Source organism: Nesoenas mayeri, assembly GCF_963082525.1.
Source record: "Nesoenas mayeri genome assembly, chromosome: Z".
Taxonomy (NCBI): domain Eukaryota; kingdom Metazoa; phylum Chordata; class Aves; order Columbiformes; family Columbidae; genus Nesoenas; species Nesoenas mayeri.
In genome coordinates this window covers 69,021,248-69,034,550 of record NC_137542.1, presented here as the reverse complement: position 1 = coordinate 69,034,550, position 13,303 = coordinate 69,021,248, and the positions used below count along the sequence as shown (strand labels likewise).

General features: G+C 44.4%; 1 protein-coding gene across 1 annotated transcript in view; it reads left to right on the top strand.

Annotated features, from left to right (window-relative positions):
* Window positions 1-13,303, top strand: part of DNAI1 (dynein axonemal intermediate chain 1) — a gene marked incomplete at both ends in the record, with an annotated part of 150,890 nt that overhangs the window by 98,538 nt on the left and 39,049 nt on the right. The window contains 2 exon segments of the mRNA XM_080362555.1: window positions 7,030-7,178; window positions 8,091-8,190. Of these exon segments, the coding sequence (XP_080218681.1) occupies window positions 7,030-7,178; window positions 8,091-8,190 (249 nt within the window).

The following is a 13,303-nucleotide window of genomic DNA, read 5'->3' as shown; positions in this document are numbered from 1 at the left end:
GTATCTAGTCCTGATCAAAAGGCAGCAAGGAAACAACTTTTAACTTCCTCTGTACTTAGGTGAGTGATGGGTGCCAGTGAGTATGACAGTGGGTGTCAGAGACAGGTGGGGACCATCAATTACTCTTCAGGAGAAATGTTAGATCTGGTGTCCTGCCTGCATACACAGCAAAGGAAATCCCTCACACGGAGGACTGAACAGGAACAGAATTTGGCACCACTTGCTTGGACAAAGCTGTAGGCGTTCCTGCCTTGGATGATCTTCAATGAAACTAGAACTAGCATGGGGTTTTAACCTCAGAATTGATCCCAGCCACAAAGACACACAGACATTTTAACCACTTCTTGGGTGGACAGAGAGAGATACTGTTATGTGGGATCTTCTCTTTCATTGATGCTAAGGCTGATTTCAGGGTTACTGATAAGCAACAAAACAGTCCTGCATTGGTGAGCCTTAGTGAAAAGTGGCACCACTCACACATTGTGCAACACTGCCCTATAAAACTCAGGTGTTCCCGTGGGCAAGAAGAGCCAATCTTCCATCACATTGTATGGTCTAACACAGGGAAGAGAAATCTTATGTCTATCAGGAGGAGGCCTCCATAGTACCCACAAAAACAGGCGTAAGAGTACTTGCACCCTTAGCATCCCCCAAGAGTTTGCTACAAGCAGTTTCAAAAGTTGTGGAATCACCTGCTGCTCTAGACGTTTCCCTACCACACACCTTCATCACACTCATTGTTGAAACACTGCATGTTTGAACCCATCACTGGAGCTACTGGGGACAGTGATAGTCCTGCAGCCATTTGTGCAGATCTCAGGTCCTGTGGCTGTGCTGAGCAGCAGCCGAGCTGCTCACGTCTCTGTGCTGCGCTTGTCCTTGCCACTGCAGATTGAGGGACAGACTCCTTACATGCTGTAGGAATCAGGGATCAAGCATGGACTGCTCTCCACATGGACTGAATTTTAGATTATTTATTACATAAATTAAAAAGCTAATTTCATATGGGTGGGGGTTTGTTTTTGTCTGTATTTTGTGTTTTGTTTGTTTTTTTTTTTCCCCGAGACCGGGCATGCCCACAAATAGCACGATAATATGTTAATTCTTTAGCTGCAGAACAATTAAGGTGAATTTTTTTTAATGGCTTAGTTAAGAGTATTTCTGAAGCCAAGAAATCATTATCCTAATTATGCACAGACCTATCTGATGCCTTTTTCCTTAGAGGACAAACTATTTCTGCATTAATATGATTCTGTAATGCAACGCTACCTCTTTACATATCTTATTTGATGTTTAGGAATTGTTCAGCATTGGTATCAAAAAGTATGGTCTCTGAGATATTGTTCAGCATTGGTATCAAAAAGTATGGTCTCTGAGATTCATGTTGAAACATTATTGTGGCTTCAACTCTTTGATCAGTATTACTTCTTAATACACAGGGCTTCAATAGAGAAATTGTGTTGAGATTTGAACATACTCATGTAAGATAAGGGAGTTTTTTTCAGTTTTATTAGATTGGTGCAAAAGTAATAAGGTTTAGGACCGTGGATTTTAAGTTGTTATACCTACGCTCAAACATGTCTTTATAGGAAACATTACAATCAACACATTTTAGCCAAAAATAAGGTTTTTTATTCTTGTAGCATAAAAATCCATGTTTTGGGGATTTGATGAACTCTTGGAAAGCATTTTGTGCATCCTACTGGCTGTAGGAGCGTTTTCCCTGCAAAAAGTTGAGATCCTTGAAGAAGTGGCACTCAGCTGGAGAGAGGTCAGGTGAATATGGCAGATGAGGCAAAACTTCGTAGCCCAATTTGTTCTACTTTTGAACCGCTGGTTGTCCGATGTGTGTTCAGGCGCTGTTGTGGAGAAGAATCAGGCCCTTTCTGTTGACTGATGCTGGCTGCAGGTGCTGCAGTTTTTGGCGCATCTCATGGATTTGCTGAGCATCCTTCTTGGATGGAATGGTTTCACCGGGATTCAGAAAGCTGTAGTGGGTCAGACCGGCAGCAGGCCACTGGTGACCGTGGCCTTTTTTGGTGCAAGTTTGGCTTTGGGAATTGCCTCGGAGGTTCTTCTCAGTCCACCCACTGACCCGGTTGCCACCACTTGTCGTATAAAATCCGCTTTTCATCACATCACAATCCAATCAATAAATGGTTTGTTGTTGTTGCATAAACTAAGAGAAGGTGACACAACAAAACAATGACTTTTTTTATTTTTGATCAGCTCATGAGGCATCCACTTACTGAGCTTTTTCACCTTTCCAAATTGCTTCAAATGCCAAACAACCGTAGAATGGTCAATGTTGAGTTCTTCGGGAACTGCTTGTATAGTTGTAAAAGCATCAGCTTTGAGTGCTTTCCATTGGCCGTTGTCAACTTCCAATGGCTGCTGCTCCACTCCTCATCTTCATAGCTCTCGTCTGCTTTATGAAGCTTCTTGGACCACCACTAGACTGTACGTTCATTGACAGTTCCTGGGCCAAATGCCTTGTTGGTGTGGCAAGCTGTCTCTGCTGCCTTACCACCCATTTTGAACTCAAAGAAGAAAATTGCTCAAATTTGCTTTTTGTCTAACATTGTTTCCATAGCCTAAAATAAATATAAAATAAACAGCAAGTAATAAGTAATTAGCAAAAAAAGCATAAAGCAAGAAAAACACATTAAAATGATTTATAACATAACCACATTTATTTAAGGAACTATTCCAATATCAAACGGCAAATTTCAATAATGCAAAATTGACGATTCCTTTTGCACTAACCTAATAGGCAGTTTGCTTGAGGGCGTAACAAATGAGTATAATAAAACTCAGTGCAAGACTGTATAGAAGGAAGAGGTGATTCTAATTTTAAACAAAACTAATTTCAATCATTTTCTCATACGAAGCACCAAGACATTTTTATCTGTGTGGTCAGGACAGGATTTCTTGTGGTTATACCGAGGACAAAGGATGCTGGCAGTCGAGTCCTTACCACGTCTCTTGTTTTTTTCTTAAGTGATGATGACAAACTGGTTTCTGGACAGGCCACGACTTCCAGTGACCCTGTAGAAATGGAGAGATCATTTACCTCAGTGTCTAGTCTTGCTTTGTCTTAGACAAAGTTGTTTTCGTTGTCTGGATATTTTATGTCTTGAGTTCTATTCCTCATCTCCTCATCACCTTATCTTTGGGGCTTCTATTCTGTTGGGTTATCTTGTCACTTGACTTACTGCATTTGCCATCAATTAACACAAGTTCTTTCTTTTACCATTTCCTGTTGTTTCTCCCAATGCATTCACATTCCTCTGTTTCCAATCATAAGCCTTTCCACACATGTTAGCATTGCTGTTACAGATCTCTACAAGAAGGCACTGAGCAAAAAACCCAAGGAGACCCTCTGGTGCTGCTGGTAACAGCTGTCCACAACACAGGGCACGTTTGTGCCAGTGATATCTGAAGAGCAGCTGAATGCCTTGATCTGCCTGTACCAGCGTTAGGTGGTATTCTTTCTGTTGCCAGACACAAACCTCCTTTGAAAAATATTATTTTGGGGAATTTCTATATTAGCTAGAGTCTCAATGTTTCTGTTAGTGAATTAAAGAAACCCTCTACATTATAACGACACCAATAGCCATCCATTCACCATGGATGCAGAGGAGCTTTGTGTCAGGCAAATGCCTAGCATAAACAGAAGTGCTGTTAATGAAAATTATTCACAAGATTTTGTCCTTGCAGTTCTCCTTTCCTCCTGGTATTCCTCCCTATGTTTTGTAGCTGTGTCATCAGTCACCTTTGTATTGGTTTCCTGTATTGCCATAGACACATTCTTGCTTTGCTGTCCCACCATAAAAATACCATTTACTATTCACACACAGCTACTACTGTTTAAATGGCAGAAAAACACTCTCAGCAAATTGACGCAGTGCTTTAGAAGATCAGACAGGCTGCACAAATGCCTGCTCTTCAAATCTACTCATTGTCTTCAAAGCTGTCTTGTAAGGACTTAGGTATCACATTTTCCAGTGGTTTTGTTTTCATCCTGACATGTGTCTAATAACTGTAGGGTATTTAAAGTGAATAGTAGGGGAAGACTTTGCCAGCAGTCCTAGTTAGCTCACAAACTCTTTTCTTCATTAAAGTCATACTTCTTTCTGAGTTTTTTTCTCAAGTCTGTGGTGGTTTTCCAAAATGCATCTTGGGAAGAATACAACCCTTGTCTCACACATCAAAGACAATATCAAAGGCTGGAGTGAATGTGGTGTGGGGCTAGCAGGCACTGCCAGAACATGATGTATGGCTTTAGGCTAAAGCAGCTATGCAAGGTTCATTTCTCACAAGGGACACAACTGGGCATCTGCCCTATTCTTTTTGCTGCTAATTTAATAGGAAAACAACAGAATCCTTTCCTGTCAGAGCCTGCGCATCAGCTCTGGGCCAGACTTTCATATCACAAAGCCAGTGCTGTGGATCAGCAAGTCCTAGAGCATGGTGGGCCCCCTGTACCAGTGCCCAGATTGCTGCACTGATCAAGGGCTGAGCCCTAAGAAGGCTTTAAGAAAAGAGCGCTGGGCATTATGGTTCTGTTGGATGCAGAAGAATCTGGTTAGTGTCTCACTCATCAAAGTCCTCAGGTATTAGGGACCTTCAATCCACAAACTTGAAAGGACAGATGGATAAAGCAGCTTCTCACTTCTGTTAATTACTTGTGACCCGTTCTGTCTGTTCCCAGCAAAGTGACTTTCAAAACAGGCCAAGTACCAATTTTCCTGATGGCTGAACATTAAGAATTATGAAGTAAAGTTATGAAACATGCCATGAAAGGAGATTTCTGTACCATAATTACACACAAGACAGTAATGTAGAGACAGACTATGCATCAAACTATTAGCAAGCTATAGACGCAGTAAATCTCAGATGGACATCGGCCACTTTGTCATTTCCATTTCCTACCACAGCAAACCTCACAGGGATGCAGGAGCCGCTGCTGTGTGAATAGTTTAGCACCCTCCATCTGGTACCTGCACCAATGCACAAGGGCATTTGAAATAAAACAGCTCTGAATACCCACACAGTGAGTGTCATGTATAACAAACAGTTAAGCTTCATGATTAGTTAGAGCTTTAGTTTGCAAGAATTAAAGTAATGTAACACTTCAGCGATCCTGCTGCTTAGGCAGATGATGTGTTGCTGCATTCATTAGGGAGTAATGAAAGGTGCTGAAAAGTCCTTGTAGTGAGTACTGAGGCAGACCAACAGGAAATTCTGAAACTAACCCCAGCCGGCTGTGTGGATACAGCTTGGGCATGAGAACATAACCAAGAGGACATTACTTGTGAGATGAGGTCCTTTTTGCTAATGAAGGAAGCCTCCAAGCCTCCTTGGAGGGGAGAAGGTTTGAGGAGAATAACCTCATTTTTTCTGTGCACACAGAACTGATAGGATCTGGATCAAGTTCCACATTCTGCTTGTGCAGACAAGCAGATAGTGATTTATTCCCCACTTCTTGACCTCACACACAAACTGACATTCCCAAGGCTCTTGCAGACATCCTATATTTTCACAGAATCACAGAATGTTAGGGATTGGGAGGGGCCTCGAAAGATCATCCAGTCCAAACCCTCCACTGGAGCAGGAACACCCAGTTGAGGTTACACAGGAAGGTGTCCAGGTGGATTTTGGATGTCTCCATAGAAGGAGACTCCACAACCCCCCTGGGCAGCCTGTTCCAGTGTCTGTCACCCTCACTGAGAAGAAGTTTCTTCTCATGTTTAAGTGGAACCTCCTGTGTTCCAGTTTGTACCCATTACCCCTTGTCCTACCATTGGTTGTCACTGAGAAGAGCCTGGCTCCATCCTCCTGACACTCACCCTTTACATATTTATAAACATTAATGAGGTCACCCCTCAGTCTCCTCCAAGCTCAAGAGCCCCAGCTCCCTCAGCCTTTCCTCATAAGGGAAATGCTTCACTCCCTTAATCATCTTCATTGCTCTGTGTTGGACTCTCTCCAGCAGTTCCCTGTCCTTCTGGAACTGAGGGCCCAGAACTGGACACAATATTCCAGATGTGGTCTCACCAGGGCAGAGTAGAGGGGCAGGAGAACCTCTCTCCACCTACTAACCACCCCCTTGTAATCCACCCCAGGTACCATTGGCCTTCCTGGCCACAAGGGCACAGTGCTGGCTCATGGTCATCCTGCTGTCCACCAGGACCCCCAGGTCCCTTTCCCCTACACTGCTCTCTAATAGGTCATTCCCCAACTTATACTGGCACCTGGGTTTGTTCCTGCCCAGATGCAAGACTCTACACTTGCCCTTTTGCCACTCGGTAGTACCAGCAGCTGTGGTGCTGCTAGCCTGACCCTTGCAAGTATATGCAGGGTTTGCCCAGTTCACAGGCTGCTGTTGGCTGGGTACGGGGTCACCCACCTACCTGTCGGGGACATGCCTGAGTGCTGGCCAACCTCTTGGGGTCCTCACATCCCTCTGGGAAGTGACAAGTGGCACAAGAGCTGCAGAGCTCTAGTTGAGGCCAGATCTCAGAGCGGGCTGTCTCAGGGTGATGGCATAGAAGGGGCTTTTGGTATGTTGCCAAAATCCTTAGAGCCAAAGGGTCTAATAGGTCACGCTTGTGCTGAAAGCACCGCTGCTGGAGTTTTTAACTGTGACACTTCAAGCATACATGTTGCTGTGTGCTCCTGAGCTTCCTCTGCCTCTCCCAAGAGCCTTTTACAGAAGCATGGCAGGAGCTCCTGTCATAGAGAATGGGCTCTGGGGCCCGACTGTGACTGTAAATCCAACCAGACACCTTCAATTCCTACCTCTGTGTATTGCAGAGGGGAGCGTGGTGTTGCCTGGAAGTGAAGCAAAACAGCATGTGCTAAATTGTTTAGTTTCTATAGCACCTCTGGGTACCAGCCACCTCTTCCCAGCCAGCCCAGAAGAGCCTTGGAGGCCACACAAGTATTCAGAGGTGTCTTTCTGCAGGAATATGAGCTTCAGAAGAAGGTCTAGCTCTGATTACTGACTAGTTCTTTCCATTGCAGTGTTCAAAATGCTATTCAAGCCAGTTTCTGGATGTGTTTGAAGCCCATAACATGGCCGTGGACTCAGTCAGCTGGAATCCCTACCACTCGAAAGTCTTCATTTCCTGCAGCTCTGACTGGACAGTCAAAATCTGGGATCACACCATCAAGTAGGTCCTGCTGGGTCCTGGCGTGGGCAGGGACATCCAGCCTGAAATGCCAGCTTCGCACATCGGTTCTGCTCATGACTCGGTCTCAGTATCCATCTTAGGTGTTGATATTGATAACTGCTGTTTTATCTCTGTTTTTGGGGCTGACGACTCAAATTTGTAGTCCCCAGACATGAGGTATAAGATTTAACATCAGCTGCCCTAGGAACCTGCCAAGCAGTGCAGCTCAGCATGGAGCCTGGCTGCTTCACTTGGGACCTGGCATTCTTCAGGGAGGACCTGCTGTGGCAGGGTTATTCTGGAGCAGTGCTATAGGGAAATGTCAAACATGTCAAGGACTGGCTTATGGCCTCAGGAGCCAGACACCTTCGGAGATCCAGGGAGGCAAAAAAACCCCGAAACAAACAAACAAAAAAACCCTTTAAAAATACATAATGAAGTTCAGGGTTAGTGTTTGAGGAATGTCTGGTTTCAATCAGGAAATTGATTTTGTTGTAAATCAGTCAGAGGCAAAAATTTCCTGTTGCCAATACTGCTCTAATATTTAATGTTGTCAGAAGTCCAGAAAGGGAAAATCACGTTTTCCCGCATGATTGTTAACCAGAGAGACACTATCTCACTGTGTGTGTGTTGGGGGGAAGCTTTCAGAATGCTTTCAGAAAGAAAGAAACATGCTGCCGTTCTTCTCATTGCAACAGGACCAACCCAGCCTCTTTGGGTTGATGCTCAGCTTTGTTTTGTCTTTGGCTCACACCCTGGCTGGTATCTGACATAAAGAAATGCCCCATCTCCCACTAATGCATCTGGCCTGGAACAACACAGGCCACAGCATCAAAGTGTTTGTAGCTCAATGGTTCGCTTCCAGAGCAGCATGTGTTTAAATTACTTCTTCTCTATGGTCTTCTTTTACAGGACTCCCATGTTTGTCTTTGACCTGAACTCTGCAGTAGGGGACGTTGCATGGTCTCCTTACTCCTCCACGGTCTTTGCTGCAGTCACCACTGATGGCAAGGTGAGAGGCTGCGAGCAGCGCTGCTCTGATTCGAACTGAGAGAAAGTCAGGGGAGATTAGGGTTGAGCATGGGGATGGGTCAGCCCAGTCCTGGGCAGGCACATCAGGGAGCTGCAGATGCCCCACAAGCAGGAATACACCACAGTGACGGACTGAGTTGGCTGCAGCTTGCCTGAGCTGCTTGCCTCAGCATGACAGGCTCATTTTGGTAGCTCAAGGCCCAATAACTACTAATTCCTTTTTGCTCAGTCTGATTACAGAGGACAGAAATGAGGAAACCTGGGCAGCAGCATTTCTTACTCTTTCTCCCCCTAAGGTCCACCGCGCCCCTACAAGCAACAAGGCCAGAAATCTCTCAGCTGCAGCCCAATCATGCAAACAGCTGATGTTGAATCACAAAGCAGAGGCCTCTTAGCAAAGGCTGAGAATCAGCTGCACAATTCACTGCAGCCTTGATAAACCCATCAGAAATCTTGTGGGCCTTCTGCTGTAAGCATAGGTGCTTCTTGGGGACCTAGACCCCCCCAGCCTCTAGCATAAGCAAGCCAAACCTCCCTGTAGTCCTACTTTTCTCCTCTTGTTCCAGCACTCAGACAGAAAAGCAAGGTTCAGAGAACAGGCTGTTTTCCCTGTGCTTTCCTGCCCTTGGCACATGTACACCTGGGCATGAACTGCTCACACTACTCCTGCTGTATTAGGGAAGGTGTTGCACATAAATGCAGGTCCCTGCTTGTTCTTGCATTGACCACATCAGTGTGCAGGTGTGCAGCTTGCACATGCCAGGATAAAAACACTTAACTATGGGAAATCACCTTATTAACCTGGGGATGGAGAGATGACACTCCATATCAGAGCACTCCTGACAGAGTGCAAGCTGACACCAGGGCATTGGTTCTGAACCTCCAAGGTATAGAGAAGCAATAGGATAAAGTGTTTATATACTTATATTGATATTAAAAAAATCAATTATAGTAATATACCCAGGGTCAACCAATAGAACTTTATTCCAATTAAATAAAATCAAAATTTTACCACTGTATGAGGCTGTCTCCGAGAGTAATGATTTGGTAATGAAGTACTTAGACCAGTCCTAATATTGAAATAATGGCAGTTGTATTTTTGCCCCTGGCCATCCATTCTAGTAGCTCAGATGGTTAATTTGGGCTTGGCAAGTAGCCAGAGCACATAGCTATCCATCAACACTGGTTTTGTACTCTAAGACAACATTGCTCTGTCACCATGGGCTGTATGTTTTGCTGGTATAAATTGGAAAGTCTCTGCAGTTTGGCCAAATTACTCTAGCAAAAAGATGGCCTTTATATATCTCTATCATTGAATTGGTGCCTTGGCAACTTTATTGCAGTTTAACCTTTATGTTATAGCGAAAAATTCATTTCACAGCTCAGGCTGTGAGTTTGTCTTTCCCAAGCTAAGCAATAGAAATCTTTTCACTGTGACACCTGGACTCCCTGGAAAGCTCAGGATGCCACAGCAGAGAGCAGTGTTGGTGCTTTTCCCTTGCGGGCAGGGTCAGGATTGAGTCGCTTCTTCATAGTTCTGTCTGTCCCACATATCTTATATATCAGATGAAGGACTTGCATGAATGAAATTAATGCATTCAGTGTTACACATCCTCTGATTTGTTTTCCACAAGTGAAATTGTGTGCACCCCCAAACCCGGCAAGGGTCCTGCTGATGTTCAGAGCTTTGATCGAGTGCAGGGGTGAGCAGTGCAGGGAACTGTGGGTACCCCAACTGTATCCTAGGGCCTAGCCATGGAGATGGAAATGGAGATGATGGAGATGGAGAGAGATGGAGATGGAGATGATGGAGATGGAGATGGAGATGATGGAGATGGAGATGGAGATGGAGATGGAGATAGATGGAGATGGAGATGTCTGCAGGCAGTCTGGGCAGCATGAGCCGAGAGAGGGTAAACACTGGGCATACTTGGGTTTCTTATTCACGTGGACAAGTTTCTGTAGTAAGAGCTCATCTCTAGGATTTGTGCTACACACTTGGGCCAAGTTCTTTGTCAGAACTTTACCTGCTGTAGGGAAGCTCATACAGACTTGGCAAGAGTTTGTGCACTGGGGTCTTTCCGTCGCACCCCTAACTTGTCCTAGCCACTGCTGCAGTGACTCGTGTTGTGTAGTTGCAGAGTCACATCAGCTGCAGCATCTGTGGGCCTGGAGTTCAGGTGAGGGTATGGATAAGAGAGAAGACTGTCTGACTTGGTAGCACTGCACACAGGGTATCTCACCTTGGCTATCCTGCCTTGAACCTAATTCAGTAATCCTAATTAGGTCCTAATCAAGAAGGATCTAATTTTGCTTTATGCCTTTAATCCCAGATTGTGAGAAGAGTGGCCATCAGCCAGCAGCAGCCCAGAATTGGGCTTCATAGCAGGGAAGGTCCAGGCAAGAGCTGCCTTCCCATTGCAGCAGGCTGGCAAGAACTGATGCTGGTAGAAATCCCAGGCCTCTGCGTTAGCCACTTACCGTGCTGGTTTCAACAGGGTGCATCCGAGACATGGTTAAGTTTCTATTTTAAACATAACCTTCTAGATCTGCAATGGAAGTGGAATAAATAGTTGTTTACAGCCTTTTTGTTCCTGGACATCTTCCACTTTGTATCAGAGTGCACTTCTTGGGAATAGCTCAGCACCTTGCAAAGGGCAGTGACCATTAGTGCAGGAAAAATAAATCTACATTAACAGGATACAAAAAAATACAGGATATGCAGCCAGAAAATAAAACATTAAAGGCCTTCTGTTCATAAACAGCATCTAGCTTTGCATCTGCACATAATTATGGCTGCAAAACTTGAAGGTTACCTGGAGGTGATTTTAAAATTGGGCCCTAATTGCAGTCTTAAAGGGATACCTGGCATATTTTGGAAGAACACATTTCCTTATTCAAGCTGATGCTCTGTGTCCAGAATGTGTGTGTCAGCCCCCTGTCTCCTAAGACTGGCTTGGAAATCAGGGTATTTTAGAATCTAAAAATCTCTTAATGCCCATAAATCCAGGAGGTGGAGATTTAAGAAAAGCTGTAAATATCAGGGGCATTATGATAAAATGTGTGTGTTGGCAGCTGGGAATCTGCTTTAGACAGAACCACCTCTTCATAAATAACTTGAATGTGCATGTTCTGCTGCTGGTGCAGTGAATACTAACTGCTACTATTGCTCTTTATCATGTTCTGGGTAATTTCCTTAGTCTCTTGCTCTGCCTGATGACCATTTTATTTCAGAATGAGTACGTGTGATTTGCAATGAAAATTGAAATTAAATAAAATGGTCACTGAGATGTGGACATCCGTGCCAACACCACCTGGAAAATAACTCCCAATTCTATAACTAAGTACCTAAATAAGTGGCCTGATTTTAAAAGGACTGGACAGCCACCTGATTTCATGGAAACTAGTCTCTGTGCACTGCTCAGAAAGGTTACTATAGAGCATTCAGCTTTGGTTTCAATCAGTGTGCTAAGTCTGCTGCAGTTTTGCTCTGTGATTGCATTTCAGATGGCACTTATGTTCCTTGAAGACTCCACAGTGGTTCATAAAGCAGACAGGTGGAGAGATTTCTTATTTCTAAACATGACTCCTGCAGCTCAGTTGGCTGGCAGAAACTCTGTGATCTCTTCAGGCCATCTCCTACAAGGACCTCGGTGCAGATACTGATGTGATTAGCACTGAAATAAGATTAGGTTAGAGAACACATAGTTTAGTTTAGGTTGTAAATGGTAAAAGCCATGAAGAAGAAAAGATAACTGGGATGAGAGACCTGCTTTGGAAATTAAGAAAATAGGAGATGGATTTGGATGCCTGGACTCCTACATTTAGGCTTCAGGAGATCTGGGCCTGTTGGTCAGTTTATCATAAAGACAGAGGGCAGAGAAACAGGAAGGGGTGGAATTCAGTCCCTGTGGCATTCAGCAGGATTTGCCTTTGGGAGTTTGCTTTAAGCCCCCCTCAAACTTATGCATAAAACAGAAAAAAAAATATTGAAACATGTAAAAGCAGGAATCAGATACCTGAAATTTCCTTCTTGGTCTTCTTTTGCTTGCTTTCCTTAAGTAAGGAAATGGTACTGCCAGGTCGTGCTGTACAAAGGCAATGCTGCAAACCTCCATGTCCAGCTCACTCCAGCCATACAGATGCTTTTTCATGGTGAATTCATGCATGAAATGTTACACCTGTTAAAAAAGCCAGAGAGCCATGTCACAAGTGTCCCCAGGCTGTGGGCCATGGCTGTCCCATGCGATGGCTGTAATGGCATGGTCAAGCTGGATTTGTTCAGCCTGGAGAAGGAAGGCAGCAGCATCCTGCCTGTGCCTACAAGGAGGCCATCGAGAAGTTGCAACTAAGCTCTTCACAGCACTGCATGAAGGGATGATGAGACACAACAGCTGAAATGAGTTTAAATGAGAGGTTTGGATTGGATATAAGGAAAAACTTTTGCTGGGAAGGCTGCCAAGTAATGGAACAGCTTGTCCAGAGAAGTTGTGCCATATCTGTCCATGTAGAGTTTCAAGGCCAAATTGGGCAGAGCCCTGAGCAACTGCATCTTACCTCAGAGCTAACACTGCCATGGAGCAGAGACTTCTGGGGGTCTCTTCCAACCCGAATTACCTTCTAACTCTCTGTGGGTGAGGAGGAGGATCACGGGGGTTTTGCAAAAGGCTTGGGATCATGTGCTAAGTGCAAGTACATTTACTCTCATGTTTTTGTGGTTTGTATCCTTCATGACTAATGCAGCATGAGCAAGGTGATGTTATAGCCATTTTTAGTAAATATTGATAGCCTAAATGCCATCCAAGTGTGCACTCTGCAGAGAAAGCCACTCAGACAAATGCTCTGGGGCTTTTCCCCATTACTGAAGCTGTTGACCTTTCAAGATGTGAAATGCTTGGAATGACCCAAACCTTCAGGAAATTACGTAATGCTTTGTGCAGCTCAGGAAGTGGATGTGCCCTTTCCTGCTTACATACACATATTTTACTGAACAACAGTTTTATATGAGAAGTCTTGAAGACCAGGTTCCTCCTGTATCTCACTTACAGGACAAGATGCTGAAGAAAAGTCCATGCTCTTGATACCCATCCTTT